General features: G+C 45.0%; 1 protein-coding gene across 1 annotated transcript in view; it reads right to left on the reverse strand.

The window, feature by feature from the left end:
• The window catches only part of LOC140203620 (serine/threonine-protein phosphatase 2A 65 kDa regulatory subunit A beta isoform-like), an 88,184-nt gene that overhangs the window by 10,891 nt on the left and 51,568 nt on the right, over window positions 1-25,725 (reverse strand). The window contains exons 11-15 of the mRNA XM_072269668.1: window positions 24,659-24,729; window positions 23,610-23,744; window positions 18,357-18,530; window positions 11,018-11,078; window positions 9,079-9,233 (exon numbers count right to left, since the gene is read on the reverse strand). Of these exons, the coding sequence (XP_072125769.1) occupies window positions 9,079-9,233; window positions 11,018-11,078; window positions 18,357-18,530; window positions 23,610-23,744; window positions 24,659-24,729 (596 nt within the window). The remainder of the gene's footprint in view (window positions 1-9,078; window positions 9,234-11,017; window positions 11,079-18,356; window positions 18,531-23,609; window positions 23,745-24,658; window positions 24,730-25,725) is intronic.

Genomic DNA, 25,725 nt, shown 5'->3' on the forward strand with positions numbered 1-25,725 from the left:
TTGCCACAGAAGGCAAAGAGTGGTTGTAGGCAGGTCATATTCTGCATGGAGGTCGGCCTCAGTTATGTTCTGGGACCCTTACTCTTCGTGATTTTTATAAATGACCTGGATGAGGAAGTGGAAGTGGAGGGATGGCTTAGTAAGTTTGCTGAGACACAAAGGTTGGAGGTGTTGTGGGTAGTGTAGAGGGCTGTCAGAGGTTAGAGCGGGACATTGATAGAATGCAAAACTGGACTGAGAAGTGGCAGACGGAATTCAACCCAGATAAGTGTGAAGTGGTTCATTTTGGTAGGTCAAATATGATGGCAGAATATAGTATTAAAGGTAAAACTCTTGGCAGTGTGGAAGATTAGAGGGATCTTGGGGTCCGAGTCCATAGGACGCTCAAAGCTGCTGCGCAGGTTGACTCTGTGGTTAAGAAGGCATACGCTGTATTGGCCTTCATCAACCATGGAACTGAATTTAGAAGCCGAGAGGTAATGTTGCAGCTATATAGGACCCTGGTCAGACCCCACTTGTAGTACTGTGGTCGCCTCACTACAAGAAGAATGTGGAAGCCATAGACAGGGTGCAGAGGAGATTTACAAGGATGTTGCCTGGATTGGGGAGCATGACTTATGAGAATGGGTTGAGTGAACTCGGCCTTTTCTCCTTGGAACGATGGAGGATGAGAGGTTACCTGATACAGGTGTGTAAGATGATGAGAGGCATTGATCATGTGGATAGTCAGAGCCTTTTTCCCAGGTCTGAAATGGTTGCCACAAGAGGACACAGGTTTAAAGTGCTGGGGAGTAGGTACAGAGGAAATGTCAGGTGTATGTTTTTTACTCAGAGAGTGGTGAGTGTGTGGAATGGGCTACCGGCATCGGTGGTGGAGCCAGATATGATAGAGTCTTTTAAGAGACTTTTGGATAGGTACATGGAGCTTAGCAAAATAGGTGGCTACAGGTAAGCCGAGTAATTTCTAAGGTAGGGACATGTTCGGCACAACCTTGCGGGCTGAAGGGCCTGTATTGTGCTGTGGTTTTCTATGTTTCAATGCAAGTTTTTTTTATGCAGAGAGTGGTGAGTGTGTGGGATGGGCTGCCAGAGGCGGCGGTGGAGGCGGAAACGATCGGGTCTTTGAAGAGACACCTGAATGGATACATGGAGCTTAGAAAAATAGAGGGCTATAGGTAAGCGGAGTAATTTCTAAGGTAAGGACATGTTCGGCACAGCTTTGTGGGCCGAAGGGCCTGTATTGTGCTGTAGGTTTTCTTTGTTTCTATGAGTCTCCTCTGCCATTCCATCATGGCTGATTTATTTTTCCTCCCAACCCCATTCTTCTGCCTCCTCCCATATCTTTTCACGCCCTTAACAAATCAAGAATCTATCAACCTCCACTTTAGATATACTCAATGACTTGGCCTCCAAAGCCGTCTGTGACAATGAATTCCACCGATTCAGTACCCTCTGGCTAAAGAAATTCCTCCTCACTTCTGCTGTAAAGGGACGTCCTTCTATTCTGAGGCTGTGCCCTCTGGCCCCAGACTCTTGCGCTATTGGAAACCGCCTCTGTGCGTCCCTTTTATCCATATCTTTGCTCGAGCACTTTGGGAGGGTTCAAGCTGGTGAGGCAGCAGGGCTGGGACACAGGATACTAGTGTAGCAGGTGTTAACTCAGAATTCTATGTCAAACTCACTGAACAGGCAGGTCCGGTAAGCAGAGAAGGCAGAAATAAGTGGGAAAGCACGAGAGGGCTGGGAGGTTTAACCACATGTTTCCGAACATAGAAATTCACAGCACATTACAAGCCCTTCGGCCCACAATGTTGTGCCGACCAGGTAACCTACTCTAGAAACTGCTTAGAATTTCCCTAGCGCAGCAGTCCCCAACCACCGTGCTGCGGACCAGTACCAAGCCACAAAGCATGTGCTACCGGGCCGCGAGGAAACGACATGATTTGGCGATAGGAGTCGCTGCACCTTTCCTCATTCCCTCTCACCCACTGTTCAGCTTGAACACACGCGAGGTCATTACTCGCACATCATCCATGTCAGCACAGGAATAAGATCAGCTCGTCGAGCTTGCAAATGACGGCGGGCTGAAAAGTATGTTTGACATAACATCTCTGGCGACATTCTGGATCAAAGTCAAGGCTAAATATCCTGAGATAGCCATGAAAACACTGAAAACGGTGCTTCCATTTCCAACATATCTCTGCAATGAATGCAACGAAAACTAAATTGCGGAAAAGACTGGACATAAGGAACCCCCTTCGAGTATCGCTGACTCCCATCAGCCCGTGATAGGACCGTCTTGTTGCAGGGAAACAAGCCCAGGGCTCCCACTGAATCAGCGATATTGGTGTGTTGCAATGATTTTATATGCTCATGCGGGGAAAATACGTGCTGTGTGTTTAATATCCAAATGTTACTTAAAATGTTATGATGCTATTGATTTATAAGTGACTTGTAGAACCATACAACAATTACAGCACGGAAACAGGCCATCTCGGCCCTTCTAGTCCGTGCCGAACTCCACTCTCACCTAGTCCCACCGACCTGCACTCAGCCCATAACCCTCCATTCCTTTCCTGTCCATATACCTATCCAGTTTTTCTTTAAATATTTTCTTTTTCTTCCTTCTTGTCATAGGAAGCATGGAGAATATCTAGAGGGGACACAGGGGAGACTTGCCAGGAGGCTGCCTGCATTAGAGAGCGTGTCTTATGAGGAAAGGTTGAGTGAGTTGGGGCTTTTTCTGTTTGGGGTGAAGGAGGATGAGAAGTGTGGATAGAGTGGACAGCCAGAGACTTTTTCCCAAGGCAGAAATGGCCAATACCAGAGGCATAATTTTGAGATGATTGGAGGAAGGTACAGAGGTAAGATTTTTGTTTCACACACACAGAGTGGGTGGGTGTGTGGAATGCCCCGCCAGGCGTGATGGTAGAGGCAGATGCATTAGGGGCATTTGACAAATTCTTAGATAGGCACACAGATGATAGAAAAATGGAGGGCTATGTAGGAGGGAACGGTTAGATTGATCTCAGAGTAGGTTAAAAGATCAGCACAGCACTTTAACACAGTGCTTTAACGTTCTATGTTCTAGGTACAATTGCTCTGCCTAGTTTGCCAACTAACCAATTCACCATCATTAGCACTAACACTGCAAGACAAAGCTCACATTTTTATGTCATCTTCTAACCTTCTAGCCACATCCAAATCATTTGCAGGAGAGTTCCAGCACAGATTCCTGTGGTACGCCACGGGGTAATCACAAAAGCTGATCAGCAAATCAACTTTGAACCCAATTTGTGAAGTTACTTCGGATCCCTCGGTCTCTTGCTCATTTGGGGATTTTGTCAAAATATTTACCGAAGTCCCTGTAGACAACACCAACTGCATGAGAACACCCGTAACTCCAAGAAACTCAAACTGGCCGACAGAATCACCACTTGCACGCTGACCATTTCTGATGAAGCTCTGCCCAAGTGCAGCTGAATCCCGTCCCTCGAGACTTTTTACAACACCCTTTCTACCACTGATGTTAGATTCACAGCTCTGTAGTTACCAGTTGCTGCCTTCGTCGAAGAACGGCACCGTACTGCTGGGATCCAGTTACCTGGCACCTGTTCTGTGACAATTTAGGATTTTAAACAACCAGGATCCTTGAACACACACAAAATGCTGGAGGAACTCTGCAGGCCAGGCAGCATCGGTGGAAAAGAGTACAGTCGACATTTCCAGCCGAGACCTTTCGGCAGGAGTGGAGAAAAAAGATGAGTAGATTTAAAAGTTGTGGGGGGGGGGGTGGAACGTGAGTGGAGAAAGAAATACAAGGTGCTGGGTGAAACCAGGAGGGGGGAGGGATGAATTAAAGAGCTGAGCAGATATCACAGAGTGAGAGAAGGTTTCACTGACTCCCGTCGAAGGGAAGCAGAGATCACGGAGGGGGAGCAATGAGAGAGGGTTTCACTAAACTCTCAAAGAGACCTTGGGAGCTCAGCTCTTCCTTCCCATAACAGCCAAGGATACATTTCATCAGGCCTTGGAAACATATCCATATCCAACCCCACTAAAGACTCCTAATAACTCGGTTTCTTGCCCTGCTCGAGTTTTCCAGCCACATCCTTCTCTCACTCTGTTTCTCACGAAGTTTTCCTGGATCCCCCCTCCTTTGGGCCATTCCCTTTGAAATCGTTCGTGCTGATATCAGAGAAGTTGAGGTTCTGTACTGCTATAACCTGATAACTCGCACAACTGTGCTTTGCCTTTCTCCTTCGTATCCAGGACATCTTTGAGGAGCGATGCCTCAAAAAGGCGGCATCCATGGTGAAGGACCCCTGCCACCCAGGACATGCCCTCTTCTCACTGCTACCCTCAGGAAGGAGGCACAGAAGTCTGAAGGCACACACTCAGCGATTCCAGAACAGTCTCTTCCCCTCTGCCATTTCTGAATGGACACTGAACCCATGCTCTACTTCACTACTTTTTATTTCTGTTTCCGCACTATTATTTTATATATTTACTGTAATTCACAGTTTTCTCTATTATTATGTGTTGCACTGTGCTGCTGCCACAAAGACAGCAAATTTCACGACATTATGCCGGTGACGTTAAACCTGATTCTGATATCCTTGCTCCTGTACCTCATGCTGAATACTGGGAGAGCTGTCACATGTGACCACTCCTAGGGACTACCTGTACACTGTTACTTGAAGCTCTTTTTGCATATTCCTCCAAGGAATGTGTGGGCATCACAGGTTGAAGTGGTATTTAATTCCTTTGTGGTGGGCTGCAGCCCTTGAGGTGTGGGTGCACCCACAATGCAGTTAGGGTGGGTGATCCAGGATTCTGACCCAGTCAGAGTCAATGCCCTGGTTCAGATTTTTACTGCTATGCTGTAGGCATTTCATTTTAGCAGTTCTGTAAGAGCAATCTGTTCTGCTTTCAGCCTGTTTGGGTCTGAGCTCAGGAATGAGGTGTCATCCAATCAGGATGGTAGAATTGGGAGAAGGTGCTAGAGATTACTGGGCAGAGGGGTCTTTGTTTGGCCGGAGCTGGGAGAAGACAGGAGGAAAGATGGTGGACGATGAGGGTGCTTTCTGCAGATGAATGGCTTCAAGGAGGAAGGACCAATAATCCCGTGGGAAAGCCTCTTTGTTCAAGATGGATTTCCAGTGACCTTCGGAAGGTGCTGTGTGCTTTCACACAGACCGAGGGAGGGTCCAGCGCGCGATTTACAGAGAAGTTCAAGATTTGAGCTCCACTGTGCAGTTGTGACTTTTTAAGTAGAATGGGCCCTTTTTGCTTTTTTTCTCTTTCTTTCCTTTAATAACTCTTTGCTTAAGTTAACATTCTTAAATATACTCCTGAATAATTCTATGCAGTGTACAATCTGTTATTTTCTGCTGACAGGCGATTGCCAGGGGCAGTAAATCACACAGCATTCACACAAACCGGGGTTTGGGTAGGTGAGACATCCCAACCTCACGGATTTTGCGGGACAAAGTCACATACACCTTAGATGTACGAAGCCTGAAATTTCTCCCCGCAGAGTCCAGTGGCTGTTTGCGAGGGGCTAAAAGGCTGCATTTCCAGAGACGCCCAGTGAAAAGATGGTTTCAGAAGTAATGGCAATATATTTCCAAGTCCGGTTGGTGTGCAGCTTGCAGGTAATATTCCAATGTTTTGCTGTTCTTGGCTGTTTACATCAAGTTCAAGTTTAATTGTTATTCATAAATACCCATGAATACATCCAAACGAAACAGTGTTCTTTCAGGGTCAAGGTACAAAACACAGTACCAACAGTCATACACAGCACGTGGCACATATAGCAGTAAAATATAGTCACACAACAAATATAGTCCAAGTCCCTGAGTCCATGAATGTTGCAGCAGTCTGTAGTCGAACACATACATCCTGCCTTCTGCCAAGCAAACACTTTGGGGGAGAGGGACAGCACCAATGTTAGCTTAAACGCTGCGCTACACCACCTCCAGTGCCAGCTCTTGATGCCTCTCTCCTGGGTGGCTGCAAACAGGCTTGAGGCCACATCCGCTCACCCTGCAGGGGTGTCAGTCACCGCTGCTGCCAGCCCCTGTAGTCTGCAATAAATCAGAAGACCAGACTTGCAGCATTACACATTAACAATGCTCAACAGGGTTTTGCAATCACAAGAAAAGAGACTAAGACAATTGCTCGCTGCCAGTCTGCACGCCAACCACATTGCTGACTCTCTGACACAGGGAGCAGAACGATCTGCCCCAAGTCCAGCTTCTTCAGTTTCTACGCCGTTGGGGTAGGCCGCAGCACTCTTTAAGTGCTTAACTTCCAGCAGGGTCTTGAGATTGTAAAGAAATAAACAAAAGATAGTAACACGTTTGGCTGGCCCTGTAGAACCCGCTGCGCCCCAGCACACCGCCATCTTACCGGAAGTTCACCAGTAGAGGCTTGTGGATTAGTAAGGTGTGTCCCAGAATGTCCTCCTCCTCGATATTTCAGCAATAAATCAATATTACGGTGCCACGCCCACCACACCATTCACTGAGTGAATTGTTCAGCCATTCAACCCTCTCTATGACAGTAACAATATCACCCTCCTGTGAGCTCATTTGCTTTACTAGTAATGTTGCTTACACCTAAATAAATATAATCTTGCATTTCTTATCAGACTGAGGTTTGCTCTCCTTACTGGGCTTGCTTTGTTTCCCTTTGATATTTAACTCCACTGCCACCTCAACTGTAAATGTGGCCTGTGGCCCATCCCTATGAGTTTGAATCCCAGCGAGCACTCCCGCAGGCTGTTAGCCCTGTTTTGGTCCAGCCCGCGCAGGCATATCTTTCTGAGGTGTTCCTGCTGATCCAGAGGTCTAAATTTCAAAGTACATTGCTACCAAAGTATGAACTCCATATACAAGCAGGAGATTCGTCTTCTTGCAGGCAGCCATAAAACAAAGAAACACAAGAGAATCCATGGAAAAAGAAAGAATCCTACACAGCAAAGACCGTCAGACACGCAATGTGCCCAAAAAGAACAAATCGGGCAAACAAGAATAAAAAAATAGTAAACCAGTAAGAAACAGAACATGAACCGCAGGGTCGCCGAAATTAGGCCCACAGGCAGGGAGCCAGTTCAGATCAGTAGATGGCTGCAGGCCACAGCAAGGGAGTCAGTTCTGTGCTGAGAGAAGTGAAACCAGTCCAGGGGCCCAATGGTTGCAGTCCACAGCCAAGGAGCCAGTTCAGCATTTTATCTGAGCCAGGGTGTCAATGGTCGCAGGGCACAGCCAGCAAGTCAATTCAGTGCGGAGACAAGTGCTGACAGTGACAGTCGGTTCACTGCTGAGGTGTGTAAAGCCTCACAGAGAAGTTAGTCTTTCCCCCTGCGACTCTTTAAACTTTTTAACCTGGCTCGTTGTTGAAATCGACTGAACACCACTTCATTTTCCCCTCTCAGGCCACTCTCATCCAACCTGAAGTCCACTCCCAGCAATGGCCGCGGCCGCTGCACCTGCATTCTTGAGAGTCCAGCTTGCCAAATCCTTGAGGATACCGCAAAAACGCCAGGTCGTGCAGACCTCTCGACACCCTCCAGAACCTATCAAGCTCCACTTTAAATACACCCAATTACTTGGCCTCCCATCGCCGCCTGTGGCGATGAATTCTGTAGACTCACCACGCTTCGGCTAAAGAAATTCTTCATCTCCGTTCTAAAGGGATATCCCTCTGTTCCAAAGGCTGTGCCCTCCAGTCCGAGACTCACCCACTTTAGAAACATCCATTTTATCTGGGCATTTCAACTGAATCTCTCCATCACCTTGTCCAAACTCCAGCAAAGCCCAGGCCCATCAAATAAATCCAGGGAAAGAAGTTAATTCCGCAACTGGAATGACTGTGGGGGCCTTTAAGTACACTTGTAAATTGAAACTAGTTGCGTCAAAAAACTTACAATTCCCTCAGCCAGATAATGTATAATGTCCATTTCAAGGTACTCAGATCTCTAAGCAAAAGACAGAGCCATAGTCCACTACAGCACGGAAACAGAGCCTTGTGAAATAAAACTTGAAAGCTGTAAGCCATCTGGTGGGTCAACAGGTCATTAAATCAGTTGTCCTTCAGCTAACACCATCAGTCCATTTCCACAGGGACGGTTAGGAACTCTGCTCCATGAAATCATAAAAAGTCTCACCCTCAACTCAATTTTTACTCCAGACACCTTGAAGATTAAACACAAAACACCACTACACCTCAGCAAATAACGCAAGCACAGAAGCTCGTATCAAGCAGATGTCAATATTGGAAGGAGCAGCTTTGGCAAAGTGTTAATTGATTTTTTGCAGAATCTAAACATTCACAAAGAATATATTAAAAGAACATTTCAAACAAATCCATATTATTTTTGTTAAATTCTTTATTCTTTAGTGTGTGTTCTAACTGTACGTTTTATTCATGAAATATTTTAGCAGCTTGTGAAGTGTAATGGAAGTATTGTCAAAGTTATACTCACGTTATGCAGAACAGAGTGGTCATTCTGCAATGGTAGTCGGAGTCACTAGCCATGGGCAAATACATTGTCAAAGCTATACTCACGTTAATGCAGAAGAGGGTGGTCATTCTGTGAAGGTAGTTGGGGTCACTGGCCTTGGGCAAGTACATTGTCAAAGCTATCCTCACGTTAATGCAGAACAGGGTGGTCATTCTGTGATGGTAGTTGGGGTCACTGGCCATGGGCAAGTACATTGTCAAAGCTATACTCACGTTAATGCAGAACAGGGTGGTCATTCTGTGATGGTAGTTGGGGTCACTGGCCATGGGCAAGTACATTTTCAAAGCTATACTCACGTTAATGCAGAACAGGTTGGTCATTCTGTGAAGGTAGTTGGGGTCACTGGCCATGGGCAAGTACATTGTCAAAGCTATACTCACGTTAATGCAGAACAGGGTGGTCATTCTGTGATGGTAGTTAGGGTCACTGGCCATGGGCAAGTACATTGTCAAAGCTATATTCACGTTAATGCAGAACAGGGTGGTCATTCTGTGAAGGTAGTTGGGGTCACTGGCCATGGGCAAGTACATTGTCAAAGCTATACTCACGTTAATGCAGAAGAGGGTGGTCATTCTGTGATGGTAGTTGGGGTCACTGGCCATGGCAAGTACTTTCGGCACAATGGTGGATTCTGCCCAGTCTTTGCCAAACTTCTCCACCAACTTGGTCAAGTTGTTGGTCGCGGCCTCGCGAATGGCGTACACTGCAAGACAGCATTGACAGGTCAAGAAATGATCTGATCGCTGTTACTACTTGATTTTCAAATATGTACCTTGCTGATAAAATACAAAGTTCCGAAATGAAATGCTCGTACCACCTTCTTCAAAGTGTCAACCTGTTCCATACCAAGTTACACACAGTGGAGGAAATTATGCACTTGGAAAGTAGCATTTTAATATACTTATTTATCATTGATTATTTATTGAGATACAGCGTGGAACAGGCCCTTCTTGCCCTGCGAGCCACCCCCGATTAACCCTAGCCTAATTACAGGACAATTTACAATGTCCAGTTAACCTACCAACCAGTAGGTCTCTGGGAGGAAACAGGAGCACCCGGAGGAAACCCACGCAGTCAAGCTGAGAACGTATAAACTCCTCACAGGTGGCAGTGGGAATCGAACCCAATTGCAAAGTGTTGCGCTAACCAGACACCACTGTGTTGCCCCATTAGATACTTAAAAAATACTTCGAATAGATTACCATTATTTATTACTTAGTAGTCTGATTGGTCATTGTAAACTGTCCTGTGATGAGGCGAGGGTTAAATCGGCCGGTTGCTGGGCAGTGCGTCTTGTTGGGCCTGTTCCATGCTATTCTCGAATAATTAAATAAATAAATGTATCGGTCAAAGTCAAGTCTGTTTCTTGTTGCCATGTGTACAAGAGTACGACAAGATTGCTTGCAGCAGTAATAACTGGGGGGGAGGGGGGCGCCGGTGTTTGAACTATGATGGTATTGGACATTGGGCAGGAACCTGGGAGTAAAAACTGGGATGAACACACTCAGAAATACACAATTGAAATGTGGAAGTCATTTTGGGCTTCACTTGGATGAGGCTCTGCAGAGTTTTGTCCCACTGAGACAGGGAAAGAACAGAAGGGTGAAGGAGCCATGCTTGACAAGAGATGTGCAACAGCTAGTCTAGAAGCGTAGGATGCAAAGATCAGCCTGGGCTCCAGAGGGTTACAATGTGGCCAGGGAGGGAGTGAAGAATGGACTTCGGAGAACTAGGAGGGGCCACGAGAAGGACTTGGCGAGTTGGATTCAGAAGAACAAACTTGAAGAACAGGAGGATGGCCAGAGTGAGAGTCTGGGCCGGCCAGAGCTAAAAGAGGCAAAATGTTTGGAGTCAGTGGACTTTGGGGGAGATCCGCAATGAATACTTTTCTTTAGTAATCACCAGTGAGAGGGACCTTGATGCTTGCGAGAGCAGTGATATGCTGCAACATGTTGACATTGAGAAAGAGGATGTTCTGGAATTTTGAAAAGCCCTAGGATAGATAAGTCCCCGGGGCCAGATGTGATATACCCCAGGGTTACTACGAGAAGCAAGGGAAGAGATTGCTGCACCTTTAGTGACGATCTGGGCATCCTCACTGGCCAGTCCTCACCGGAGGAAGTACCAGATGATTGGAAGTTGGCAAATGTTATTTCCTTGTTCAGGAAAGAGAGTAGGGATGACCCTGGGAATTATAGACCAGTCAGTTTTACTTCACCAGTGGGCAAATTACAGGAGAAGATTCCTACAGACAGGATTTACAAGAAGCATAGTCTGATTCGGGAGAGTCAGCATGGCTTTGTGAGGGGCATGTCGTGTCTTGAGCCTGACCCAATCCTTTGAGGATGTGACAAAGCACGATGAAGGATTTTTGGTTAGGCACCTGGCAGGCTCACTCAGCATCATGGAAGCACCAGTAAGATGACATGGACAACTTTGAAGGGCTTTCGTTCAACAAAAGTAACGATTCATCAAGGCTATACTCACCGCGATCCACCAGCCACGTCATGCACAAGCAGTTCAACTTCTCATCAAAAAACTCCACTCCCTAAACAGGTTTTGACAGAAGAAAGAATGTTGATAAAATAACCCCTCGAATTTCTAGTAGAACATGCCAACTTGCCACATTTGCATTCTAGCCGTCTTCAACTTTCGCTACTTACCAGTACAGTTTGCTAACTCCTTTGAGCCAATGGTGAAGGGGTCACACAAGAAAGACTGGCAACATGCTCTAATAAACTGCACAAAACTAGATTGTGCCGTGGCAGAAGGCTACACAGAAGATACCCTATCTAAGGTACTTGCATCTAGTATTTTGACTATCCTTAATTAATTTCTTTGTGTCAATACCAGGACTATGATCCATGAAAAATAGGAAAAATCTTAAAAGTGTCCGATGGTTTAATGCAGACAGTAAGAACGTTACTAACCACTATCGGTGGCGTAGCAGTTGGCGTGACACTATTACAGCTTGGGAATTCTGATGTCACCTATAAGGAGCCAGTAAATTTTCCCTGCGGAACGTGCGGGTTTCCTCTCACAATCCAAAGACGCACCAGTTGGGAGGTTAATTCATCACTGTTACCTGTCCCTGTTTAGGCTAGGGTTGGATCAGAGATTGCTGGGCAGCACGGTTCAAAGGGCGGGAAGGGCCTTATTCCTCAGTGTACCTTTAAATAAATAACCCAGTGAATCCTATGCTACCACATCCACAGCAGGATGTTATTTCAACTTCACGATTTAAACGTAATTATGCATGTGCTGGATTATTTAGATTACAGATCCCACACTCCTGACCCGCACAGTATCTCTCTTCGACATGACAGTGCACCATTCTACATTCACGTCTCCCATGTGGTTAATACATTCCACTTTCTACATTCAGTCACTGAGAACAAGTTAGCCTTTGCATAATTCTCAGGTTACTTTGCTTCATATCCAGCACAGCTAATAATTCCCAGGGTAACCACGTGGCTGAGTCGTCCAACCACAAGCTCTGCCCGTGACTCTGACTCAGACCTTGACAACTCTTTACCATAGAAAGTACAGCACAGAAACAGGCCCTTTGGCCCTTCTTGGATGTGCCAAACCATTTTCTGCCTAGTCCCACTGACCTGCACAAGGACCATATCCCTCCATACACCTCCCATCCATGTATCTGTCCAATTTATTCTTAAATATTAAAAAAGAACCCATATTTACCACCTCGTCTGGCAGCTCATTCCATACTCTCACCACTGTCTGTGTGAAGAAGCCCCCACCAATGTTCCCTTTAAACATTACCCCCCCTCACCTTTAACCCATGTCCTCTGGTTTTTTTCTCCCCTTGCCTCAGTGGAAAAAGCCTGCTTGCATTCACTCTATCTATACCCATCATAATTTTATATACCTCTATCAAATCTCCCCTCGTTCTTCTACGCTCCAGGGAATAGTCCTAACCTATTCAACCTTTCTCTGTAACTGAGTTTCTCAAGTCCTGGCAACATCCTTGTAAACCTTCTCTGCACTCTTTCAACCTTATTTATATCCTTCCTGTAATTTGGTGACCAAAACTGAACACAATATTCCAGATTCGGCCGCACCAATGCCTTATACAACCTCATCATAACATTCCAGCTCTTAATAATTTGATTAATAAAGGCCAATGTACCAAAAGCTCTCTTTACGACCCTATCTACCTGTGACACTACTTTTAGGGAATTTTCTATCTGTATTCCCAGATCCCTCTGTTCCACTGCACTCCTCAGTGCCTTACTATTAACCCTGTATGTTCTACCTTGGTTTGTCCTTCCAACATGCAATACCTCACACTTGTCTGTATTAAACTCCATCTGCCATTTTTCAGCCCATTTTTCCAGCTGGTTCAAGTCCCTCTGCAGGCTCTGGAAACCTTCCTCACTGTCTACTACACCTCCAATCTTTGTGTCATCAGCAAATTTGCTGATCCAATTTACCACATTATCATCCAGATCATTGATATAGATGACAAATAACAATGGACCCAGCACTGATCCCTGTGGCACACCACTAGTCACAGGCCTCCACTCAGAGAAGTTATTCTCTACTACCACTCTTTGGCTTCTTCCATTGAGCCAATGTCTAATCCAATTTACCACCTCTCGATGTATACCTAGCAATTGAATTTTCCTAACTAACCTCCCATGCGGGACCTTGTCAAAGGCCTTACTGAAGAAAATCTACTTTGTGTTTGCACACCGAAACTGAGAGCGATTTGCTTCCTTAAAACCAAATACATACTAAATCCGGTATGATACAGGAGAGCTTAAGTAAGCTACAGAGAGTTATAAAATTAGTCAGCTCCATCGTGTGCTCCAGCCTCCATATTATCCAGGACATCTTCAAGGAGCGGTGCCTCAAAAAGACAGTGTCCATCATTAAGGGCCCCACCAGCCTCTTCTCATTGCTACTACCAGAAAGGAGGGACAATTTGTCTGAAGACACACACTCACTGATTCAGGAACAGCTTCCTCCCCTTTGCCATACGATTTTTGAGTGGACACCGAACCCATGAACACTACCTCACTACTCCTGCTAGTTACCGACACAGAGGAGGAATCTACAACAACCAGTTTACAACCAGCACGTCTTTGGGATGGAGGAGGAAATCGGAGCACCTGGCAGAAACAGAGATGAGGAGTGATTTCTTCAGCCAGAGGGTGGTGAATCTGTGGAATTTTTTTCCATGAACAACCGTGGAGGCCAAGATATTGGGTATAATTAAAATGGAGGCTGACAGGCTCTTCATTAATCAGGGTGTGAAAGGATATGTGGAGAAGGCAGGAGAATAGGGTTGAGAGGGATCACAAATCAGCCATGGTGGAATGTTGGAGCAGACTCAATGGGCTGAATGGACTAATTCTGCTCTCAAGGTCATTTGCTTCCAAACAATTGGTTTATTGATCATTACAGAATATCTCTCTGGTGCTTCCCTCTCCCTTCCCCTTTTCCCAATCAAAGATTCAAAGGTTCACTTATTTTTCTTCAAACATCTCTTTATTGCTTTTACAGAATGAAAAGTAAACACATTCGATCATCCATAGGTTTGAAAGTGCAACAAGGTTAAAGAAAAAGGGAAAAATAAAATACATCAGAAATAAAAGGAAAAACAACGCACAAAAAAAGCAAACACCCGGCCATTAAAAACAAGCTGTCAATTCAATTTGTTACTTTCATCATCCCAAATATTGTTCTCCAGAAACTTGTAGAAAATATCCCAAATTTCCCGACATTTGCCAAGTTTGTTTTTCTGTGATGTAGTTGATCTTTTCTAGAGCAAGATACGAAGTCACTCCTTTCAGCCATTGTGAAAGTCCACTGGTTGTGGGTTTCTTCCATGAATAGGCTATGCAACGTCTGGCTTTCAAAAAACAAATATTAAGCAGAGACCTTGCACTTTTGGAGGTTACAAAGTCCTTTGGATAAATGTTCAGAATACATAATTTAGGATCAAGGAGCACCTTTTTTCCAATAATCTGACTAATCAAATCCAGCACCTTCTTCCAGAAGCAGATTATCTGGGGGCACTCGCACATACAATGGAACAGAGACCCCTTTTAGTGATTACATTTAAAGCATGTGTCTGGAATGTTGGGGTTAAAGTGACGAAACCTGACTGGAGTAATGTACTGTCTGGTTATCCGCTTAGAATGAGTGTTCACTGACTGGGTTTGAACGAAGGAACAAGCTTCTGACCACTCTTTTTCTGACAGATTCTCATGCAAATCAGTTCTCCATGCTTGTAGCATGTTGTTTGATGACTCTTTGCATTTACTTGCAAACAATTTGTATGTAGCCCCCTGGTAAGCCTAGACTCGCTCAGCTCGCTTTCGTCTAGGGGGAGCAGCCTTCAGCCCCGCCAAACGGGGAGATCAGGTCTGTGTGGATGCTGTGTGATGTACCCCACACCGCCAATTAACAGACAGTACGCCATATGCGATTAAATGATTACACTTTATAAGTATTTCTTGGTGATGGGTTAGTAGAAACAAATAGAATAAAGGTGCCAAGTCAGTAACTATCAGTTCGGTGCACACTCGTTGGAGCTCTTACAGAACCGGGTCCCCCTTCCTCCAATCAACGTCCTCTGAACTCCGCCAACCCACGAATGGGACCACCCTCGGTGATCCACCAAACACTCCACACGAGTCTGTCCTCGCCTCCTATCCTCGCTGAAGACCCTGGGCCTCGGACTCCCGCTCGGGGTCCGTGCCGTTGCCCAGCTTACGGCATCTCTCTCCTCGCGTCTCCTCTCTCTGTCCCCATCACGCCTTCTGCCCAAAGCCCACGAGAAAGAATAGATTACAGACACACAAGAAAGAATACCATCTATCCCAATTGGTTAGCAAATGAATACAATTCCTGTATCAGTAATTATAACCCAAACAAGTTGCTATAGAGAACCACTGTCTCAGCAGTTAATAGTACAGAGAAGCCATTTTATTAGCCTTAGCAAGTAACATAAAAGAAGAAACCCTTACATGTATAATTCAGACACTTGTCCCCTAGCTTCAGATAATTTCAGAGTGATGTCTTCTAGGGTAAATAAAGGAGGGAGCTTCAAACTGTAACTTTGCCTGGACATAATAAAACTTTGCAACTAAAGGCATTTAAAAAAGTGTTTTGTTGGAATTCCATATGTGGCCTTGAGTTCTTCAAAAGACATAAATGAATTGCCATTATAAAGACCAGACACCTTAGCTATGCCTCGGGGCGGCCAAGTTTTAAAACTAGGATCCGCTCTGCCGGGCTGGAGCTATCATTACCAAAGATAGGAGTAAACTGGGATAACTGTGATGTCTCACCCATTTCCGCAAGAGCATCGTGCCAAATCATTATTGTATTTTTTAAGAAAGGGATTTTAGATTGTGTGACCAGGTTTTTCTTATTTGCTGAATACATATATAGTTCTAGAGGGATATTGATCAACTGGGATTCCATTGAGACCCAAGGAGGGGAGTGATCCTTAACAAAATAAAACATTCCTGCTCTAATTTGGGCCGCCCAGAAATACCATATAAGATTTGGTAGCTGTAAGCCACCTCTATCATACGGCAGATATAACAGGGAAAGCCTGAGTCTTGGACATCTATTATTCCAGATGAAATTAGAAAAACATTTCTTTAATAAATAAAAGAAAGAGTAAATAAGTACATAGGGATTGGATAATTATGTCTGCGGGCAGGAGCAAGCATGAACAAATTAGGATATAAACACCTGCAATGGTTGATACTTAGGCTTACATACAACATTTTGGACCAGTGGAAATGGTCCAGAAGGGTTATATGGAAACTATTATTACCATTTTTCTTAACAACTAATTCCATTACTTAGCCTAATTGGTTAGATTTACCACAGTACATAATTATCTATTTAAATGTTTATTTTCCTTTTATATCATCTCAATGTGTACTTAAGAATGTATAAATAATTGTAGTTTTATACATATAAAAAAATGGAAAAGGTTATATGTGTGAAAAAAGTACATGATATTTGTGAATTCCTTATCCAAATAAAAATAAAATTAAAAAAAAATAAATAAAAGAAAGATGATGGAGGAGAAAGTGGGATAGATTGGAAAAGGTACAGGAACTTCAGTAAAATTGACATTTTTAGAACGTTTATGCGTCCAATCAAATTTATGAGCAATTTCGTCCATCTGTTTGTAAGTTGAGTAACTGAGTCTGTGAGAGGGTTATAATTAGTTGGGATAATTTTACCAATAGTAGGAGTAATTTTAACACCCAAATAGGTAAACCCTGTTCTGACAAAATTACGTCATCCATGTACAGGGCTATGCGATGTTCTACATCTCCTATAGTTATTCCTGCTATGTTAGCCTGTTTTCAAATTGCCATAGCAAGTGGCGCAATGGCCAGGATAAACAGGAGGGGAGATCCCTGTCTTGTTCCCCGTTGGAGTTTAAAAGATGCCGAAAAAAGCAGGTTAGTTAAAACTTCAGCCTGTGGGTTAGAATACAGAAGCTGTATCTTAGAAATTTTCCCCCTATTCCACTCCACTCTGTCGAAGGCTTTCTCGGCATCCAATGACAGAATAGCGCTATCAGAGCTTCCAGATTTTTCATAAAGTATATTAAGCACTCTTTGAATGTTGTGGAAGCCCTGCCTTCCCTTACAAACCCATTTTGGTCAGGGTGGACCATTTTTGGCAAGAGTGGCTCCAGCCTCCTAACTAATCCCTTACAGAGAATTTTGAGATCATTGTTCAGATGTGAGATTGACCTATAAGATCCACAAAGGGATGGTGGTTTTCCAGGTTTTAACAGTAGTGTGATTGCTGCCATATTAAGAGAGGAGGGAAGGGATCCATTGTCAAATGACTCCTGATACATATCAAGCAGAGGTGGTATTAGTTTAGTCTTAAAGATTTTATATATTTCAATCGGAATTTCCATTGGGCCCAGGAGTTTTCCCTCCCTTCATGTTAGTTATAGCTGCAGACAATTCTTTAGCCTCTAAGTTAAACTCCAGTGAGGTCAAGGACGTTTCATCTCGGGGTATAAATTGTAACAAGTCGAGAAATTCCTTTTGTATTTGTGGAGCTGAATCTGAATATTCTGAGCTGTACAGATCTTGGTAAAATCTCAAAAAGATATTGTTTATTTCCTCTGCGACAACCGTTGTCACCCCCTCATCTGATTGTATGGAGTTTATTGCCCTTTCTGTTTGTGTCTGTTTGATGTGCAGGCCAAACGTTCACTTATTATCATGTACAACTCTGAGATTTGTCTTCCCCAGATAGCCATGAAACAAAGAAAAAACATGAAAGTCATTGAATGGCATCCTGATCATCAGCCCCCCCCCAAAACCACCCCTCCCTCCACACAGAAAATGGAACAGCAACAACCCCAGCCCACCCCCCACACAAAAACTAACAGAACATTTTATCCCGAAACACCCTCCCCTCGCACAACAAAATGAAAAGAAACAGACAATATAAAAACAGAATATAAAATCCCTAAGTCTGACAAAGTCCGCAGTCCTTAAACAGGGGTCTAAACCTGATTGTCTAAACCAGAGGTTTCCACCCCTACTTGGTTAATGGTCAATTAAAAAAAAGGTTGGGAGCCCCGAGTCTAAAGTAAGACTACCCATGTCAGTGGGCTACAAGTATAATTGTTACTATCGCACATTTGCTTCTGGTGCAAAAGGAAAGAAGATGTTCAAAGTTATTTCCGTCTTTAAACTAAAGTATCAATTTGATATGGGCAATCATTTCCATTCTGCAAATCATCCATATGGAAGCATTGCTAATAGACTATAAAAACATTTTAGAATAAACCACCCACCAGCAGCCCTGCAAGCAGAGGCATGTACTCGATTATCGCAAGGCGCACTCTCCATTTGGCATCTTCTGCTAATTCTACAATGGCTGGCAGGAGAGACTGTGCTAACTGGTGAATTCCAACAACTTCATTCACGCAGTCCAGATTGGAGATAATGTTCAAACGGACCTCAGGGCACTAGGAAGGAAAGGCAATTTTCTGAGTACAGCAAAGGTGAAAAACATTCATACTGCGAACGCTGTCTGACAAACACACTGGCGCTCCCCAGACTCTCTGCTTTCAAAGTATCATCTTGGACATTTATGAAATATTAATCCCACAAAAGAAATATGAATGCCACTTTCACACTTACAGTACTTAGGCACATGCACATCTAGCCAGGGTGCCAATGACTTTTGCACAGAACTGTACTTGCCAACGTGCAGTGGAGAGCAAGTTTGTAAATCTGGCGGGAGCACAGGATGTTGGGAATGGTGAGAGTGGAGCACCCACGGGAGGGGTATGAGAGAGGTGGCTGAGGTGGACTGCCAGGGGCAGGAGGTGTGGTGCGAGTGCAGACACACTCAGCCCTGAGAACACAAGCAAGGGCATTTGTTTCCAAACAATTGGTCTATTGGTCATTACAGAATGTCTCTCTGGTGCTTCCCGCTCCCTTCCCCCTTTTCCCAACCAAAGAGTCAAAGGTTTGTTTATGATCAAAGCACATATCCAAATACAACCCTGAAATTTGTCTTCTCCAGATAGCCACGAAGCAAAGAAAGAAGATGAAAGTCACTCAGAGAGAAGCATGAAACCTACACCTCCCCAGCCCTGGTACAAAAAATAATGGCATCCTGATCATCTGATCCCCAAAACTACCCCTCCCGCCACACACAAAATGGAATAGCAACAGCGACCCCCCCCAATCCATCCCCCGCACGAAAAACTAACAGAGCATTTTACCCCCAAACACCCTCCCCTCACACAACAAAACGAAAAGAATAAGGCGATGAAAAAAACAGAATATAAAAACCCTAAATCTGAAAAAGTCCACAGTCCATAAACACAAATGCAGAACCATGATATCATCCTACGCTATCACCGACATTCACCAAAAGAGGGGGACAGGGACACAACTCCCCTCTCCCTGCCCCCTTCCCACTCTCAGTCCACATCAGAGACCCATATCAGACATCTGCGAGGTTTATCATCACTCACAGATGTCAAGAAATTTGATTTTTTTTTGCGGCAGCAGCAGCACAGTGCAGTATATAAGAATTACTACAGGACCGTGCAAAACTCAGACACCCTAGCTATATACACCAGCCTAAGACTTTTGCACAGTACTATACATTATGGTCCAAGTTATGGTCACACGAGCAGTATGCCAGAAATTCGAGAGTCAGTTAGCAGAAGTGAGTGCAGTTGCTTTTATTAAGGAGAAGGTGCTTGGGAAGCTGAAAGTTTTGAAGGTAGTCAAGTCACCTGGACTAGATGGGCTACACCGCAGGGTTCTGAAAGAGGCAGCTGTAGAGATTGGGGAGGCATTAGTAATAATCTTTCAAGAGTCATTAGAATCTGGAATGGTTCCAGAGGACTGGAAATTTCCAAATGTCACTTCACTCTGAAGGGAGGGAGGCAAAAGACATGAAACTATAGGCCCTTCAGCCTGACTTCAGTGGTTGGCAAAATGTTGGGAGTCCATTATTAAGGACGAGGCTCCCAGTACTTGAAGGTGCATGGTTTCCTTAAGGGGAAATTACAGGCAGGATAGAGAAAGGAGGGTCAGTGGATGTTGTTTACTTGGAGTTTGACAAGATGCCGCACATGAGACTCCTTAACAAGTTAAGAGCCCATGGTATTACAGAAGATATCCTAGTAAAGATAGAAGATTGCCTGACTGACGGGAAGCAAAGAGTTGCAAATGAAAGGGGCCTTTTCTGGTTGACTGCAGGTGACCATTAGTGTTCCACAGGGGTCGGTATTGTGACCGTTTCTTTTCAAGCAGATGTCAATGATCTGGACAACGGAATTGATGGCTTGGTGGTCACATTTGTGGATGATACCAAGATAGGTGGAGGGGCAGAGAGTCTGTAGAAGGACTTGATAGATTGGGAGAATAGCAAGGCAGTGGCAGTTGGAATATACTGCACTGACCGAAAGTGTTTCTGGTAGGTAGGATTCCTCAGCCTTGGGCGGCAGCCCGCTTAGGAGAGGGAAAACCCTGATTTTAAACCTCCACTGCCTTGCAGTCATGCCCACCCATGGGAAAGGCTTTGGGGGTAAACCCCTAAGGCAGTTTGATGTTGTTTACAGCTTCACTCCGGCAACCTCTGCGATGACACTGGTGCCGAGCTGTATTGGCGCTTGCCCTTCCCTTCGACAACATGAGTGATGTGGAGAGGGGGAGCCTGCTGCATGGGAAGAGCCGGTCCTTCAAACCTTCCTGCCCAGGAGAGGACACAGTCCACCAGAGGCACAAACCCATCATCCCCGGGATCGAAGGGTGCCTACTACCAGAAACGTATGGCCATGCACTTTGGTAGAAGGAGTAAAGACGTGTACTATTTTCCAAATGGGCAGAAAATTCAGAAATCAGACGTGCAAAGGAAATTGGGAGACCTCGTGCAGGGTTCCCTAAACGTTATCTTGCAGGCTGAGTTGGTGGTACGGAAAGAAAATGGAATGTTGGCATTCATTTTGAGAGGACTAGAAAAGATATAAGGGTAATGCTGAAGCTTTATAAGGCATTGGTCAGAACGCAGTTGGGGGTATAGTGAGCAGCTTTGGGCCCTTTATCTAAGATGTGCTGATATTAGAGAGGGTTCACGAGTATGATCCTGGGAATGAAACATACAGGAGGAGTGCTTGACGGCTCCGGCTCTGTCCTCGATGGAGTTCAGACGGGAAGGAAGAGGGGTGAATCTCATTGAAACTTATGGAATATTAAGAGGCCTAGAACAGAGAGGAGGTTTCCTGTGACCAGAGGGCACAGCCTCAGAATAGAGGGACGTCCATTTAGAACAGAGCTGAGAGGAAATTTCTTCAGGAAAGGGCAGTGGATCTGTGGAATCCATCAACGCTGAAGGCTGTGGAGGACGAGTCATTGGGTATACCTAACGTGGAGGGTGACAGGTTCTTGATTAGTCAGGGTGTTAAAGGTTACGGGGGAGAAGGCAGGAGAATGGGGCCGAGAGGGTAATAAGCCAGCCATGATGGAATGGCTAAGCAGACACGATGGGCTGAGTGGCCTAATTCTGTTCCTGAGTCTTAATTTATTGTCCGTTCACTCTCCCTGAGTGCAGGCGAGCTCCTCGGGAGGGCCATGGGAGGAAACAACGGTCATTTTGTGAAAAGCTGCATTTCACAAAAGAAAAACACTTGAATTTCTGCGTTTGAGAAATCTTTCTGCACCTTTGGCATAAATAGATGCAAGATACTAATTACTATTAAATTATCCAACAGTTCAAATCATGATTCGGCAGGCTTTTTTCTTGATTTCATTTCAAACTAACAAATAATTCAAGGCTTGAATTAACAGCTGCCAATTTGAAGATGTACACTTTGAATCTGTCAGCTGTGCCTGGAAAATCGAGGCATTTCTGACATTTGGGGAATCTTTTCGGGTGTAGCACATGAAGGGAATCAAGTCTGCAGACATTGGAAATCCAGAGCAATTCACCCAAAACGCTGGAGGAACTCAGCAGCTCAGGCAGCATCTATGGGAATGAGTAAACAGTCGGTGTTTCAGGCCGAGGCCTTTTATCGGGACTGTAAAGGGAGGCAGAAGATGCTAGGATATAAAGGTGAGGAGAGGGGAAGGAGGCCAGCTGGAAGGTGTTAGGTGAAGACAGGTGGGTGGGAAAGGTCAATGGCTGGAGAAGAAAGAATCTGAGAGAGGAGAGGAGAAGAGAGTGGACCACAGGAGAGATGGAAGGAGGTGGGGACCCAGGGAGAAGTAATAGACAGGTGAGAAGTAAAAGCTCAGAGTGGGGAATTGAGGAAAGAGAGGAGAGGGGAGAGATTTTTTTTACATTTTTAAAAATAATCTTAATTCTGTAAAAATAATGAAAGAATGCAAATTTCCATATAAATTAAAAAATCCAGAATTTGCACATGCAACAGTTTTGTTTAAGTTCACGCCAAAATAAACAAGGAACTTGATGGATGGAGAAATAACAGCTCCATCACACCATTAACCGATTCATCTTTAATCCAATATGCACTCAGATTACAAACCAGCTCACATCACTGCTTCTAAAGAACGCACTGCACATTTGCTCTTATCTGAAGCTCTCAAACTAAAAGAACAGTTCGAGAGACTCCGGTGGAAGAAACAGTTGTTATTCCATTCATGATTCATAAAAGCATAAGAAATCGGAGCAGGAGTAGGCCATCCGGCCCATCAAGCCTGCCCCGCCATTCAGTAAGATCATGGCTGACCTGTCCATAAACTCAGCTTCATCTACCTGCCTTTTCCCCATAACCCTTAATTCCCCTACTATCTATCCTCTCCAGCCCTTTACCTTTCCCACCCATCACCTGCCTTCAACTCCCCTCCCCTACACACCAACCTTTCCCATCACCTGGTCTACCTATCACCTACCAGCTTGTACTCCCCCCATCCTCCCAACCTTCTTATTCTGGTGCCTTCCCCCTTCCTTTCCAGTCCTGACGAAGGGTGTCAGCCCAAGGGTTCATTCCCCTCCATAGATGCTGCCTGACCTGCTGAGTTCCTCCAGCATTGTGTGTGTGTGTATGTGTGTGTGCACGCGTGTGGCTGTGGATTGCCAGCATCTGCAGAATCTGTGATTATAACACTTTAGAATGCTGGACATCACCGCACAGCTTCAAGCAAACGGCAGTTACAATGTTTGTCAACAGGAAAGAAAGCAGATGAACATGGGCCAACTGCTGTCCCCTTCCAGGAATCGATATCAGTGAGAGTAAAAGCCTAGACACATCAGTCTGTGTTGCAACACGTCCCATTCTGGCACACTTATCCAGATACCTGTATCTTGTGGTGGAGCATGGACTGCTCGTCACCTTCAGCAGATGTACAAGTTCCAGAGACGACAACCAACTTTTTGATCGCCTGATGAACAATAAGCGACCTTTCCTCAGCACTCTGGACTTGACAACAGCTTCCAAACAGCACACAGAAGAAAGCTCTCCATTGGTGTTTGCCTGATTTCGGTAGGCTAATCAAATATTATCCACGATGGCCACCAGTCACGCAAGGGGTATGTTAAAGTTTGTACTTCATGATAAAATTACCTTATCTTTGAGCTGAGCCAAGACCAGGGGAAGCAGGTGCTCAACAGTGCTGTCCTTGCCCAGGATGGTGGACAAGCCCATAATAACAGAGGCCAGAGCTGACTTCACGTGTTGATTGGTGTCAGACACAAGTTCCTGGAAAAGAAACACAAAAAATGATCAAATGAAAACCCAGACAGGTATCTCAGTCAACACGCACAAAATGCTAGAGGAACTCAGCAGGCCAGGCAGCACCTACAGAAGCGTCGACTGTACTGTTCCCCATAGAAGCTGCCTGGCCTGCTGAGTCCCTTCAGCATTTTGTGTGTGTTGCTCGGATTTCCAGCATCTGCAGATTTTCTCTTGTTTGTCATTAGATATCTCAGTCATGATGCCATCCTGCTCCACGTTCTTATGATCCACCTGGTCAGTCATGGATCATTCTTAAATAATTTCTTTTACAGTTTGATATTCTAGCTTATATAAATCATGGAACAGAACCGGCCCCATAACCCACAATGTTATACTTAAATTCCTAATCAAGTGGGCAATCTAATCTACACGATGTCCATATTCTTCCGTTTTCCTCACATTCGTGTGCTTATCTAAACGTCATTAAAAGTCCCCGATATATCTGCCTCTACCATCACTCCATGCAGCCAACACCATGTTAAAAAACCAGCAACACACACAAGATGCTGGAGGAACTCAGCAGGCCAGGCAGCACCTATGGAGAAAAGGACAGTCGACATTTCAGTCCAAAACCCTTCGGCAGAACTCAGCCCTTTGGGAGAGGGGGAGGGAGCAGGAGAGGGGGATGGGGAGGGAGTGGGAGAGGGGGATGGGACAGGAGAGGAGAATGGGACGGGAGAGGGGGCAAGATGTGACTTGTGCTTGGACACTGAGCTTTTCCAGTTACAAGCAGTTCACACTGATAAATGGTGCCTGAATCCTCGTTTCAGACCCACCCAAAATACTGAGGGACTTTTTCCTGAAGTGAATGAGATGAGTTGCTACATTAATTTTAGATAGACTGTATAACCAGCCAAGAATTTGAGAAGGCATATTACCTTAACATACGGCAAGATGTGACATATTATGACAGTCTCCCTGCAATCTACTGGCAAGTTTTCACAGAAATCTGCAAGATAGAGTACTGCATGTTAGAGAGTTATTCTCAAACAAAACAATGGAGTCAGAGAAAAGTACAGCACAGAAATAGGCCCTTCAGCCCATCTATTCTGTGCCGATCCATTTAAATTGCCTACTCCCATCAACCTGCATCTGGACCATAGCCCTCAATACCACTACCATCTGCGTACCCATCCAAACTTCTCTTAAACGTTGAAATCGAGCTTGCACGCACCACTTGCGCTGGCAGCTCGTTCCACACTCTCACCACAATGATAAATCAATAAAGTTTAACAGATTAAGCAATTGCTGAAAAGCATCTGCCTTAATATTTGTATCTTCTCACAAGATAGTGGGAAGAGAAAACATACATTCTGAAGCACTATTTAAGTCGCACAAGGAAAAGCAAGGCCAGCACCTACAGTGTAAACATCAAGAGTCAGCACAGGTTCAATTTTGGTACATCTGTACATTTTCCCTGGAGTAAACCCCGAGGGAAAAATCCGGAGCCGGATTCTCCGAGGCAATCCTACGTTGAGTTCAACGCTGACTGGCAACTCCTGCGATGCCACTGGTACCAAACTGTATCGGTCTCTGCCGATCCTTTGGACTCATCAGATGCGTGGAGAGGGGGAGCCTGCTACATGGGCAACAGCTTACTCTCCATATCATACTGCCCTGGCTTACGTATCACGTAGACAGCTGCACGTAACATCCATGGTGGACCCTGACCAACGGAGGGCCTCGGGTTAGGCAGTCAGTGGTACAAACGTAAAGAACAGCATTCACTCTTTTTCACAATCTCACAACCTTTCAAGACTCTGCACAAGCAATGAAGTGCAATTTGTAAGGAGCAGCCACCATCGAAACATGAAGTCAAGTGGCACACAATTCCTTTCCATTTGCTGTCATCCAGTTCTGGGATCAGATCAGGATGCCAAAGGGGAGGCATGCTGGCATGCTGTTCTCACTTGGAGAAGTGTCACCTGGATATGTGGTACCACAT

The sequence above is a fragment of the Mobula birostris genome, chromosome 10, assembly GCF_030028105.1.
Source record: "Mobula birostris isolate sMobBir1 chromosome 10, sMobBir1.hap1, whole genome shotgun sequence".
NCBI lineage: Eukaryota > Metazoa > Chordata > Chondrichthyes > Myliobatiformes > Myliobatidae > Mobula > Mobula birostris.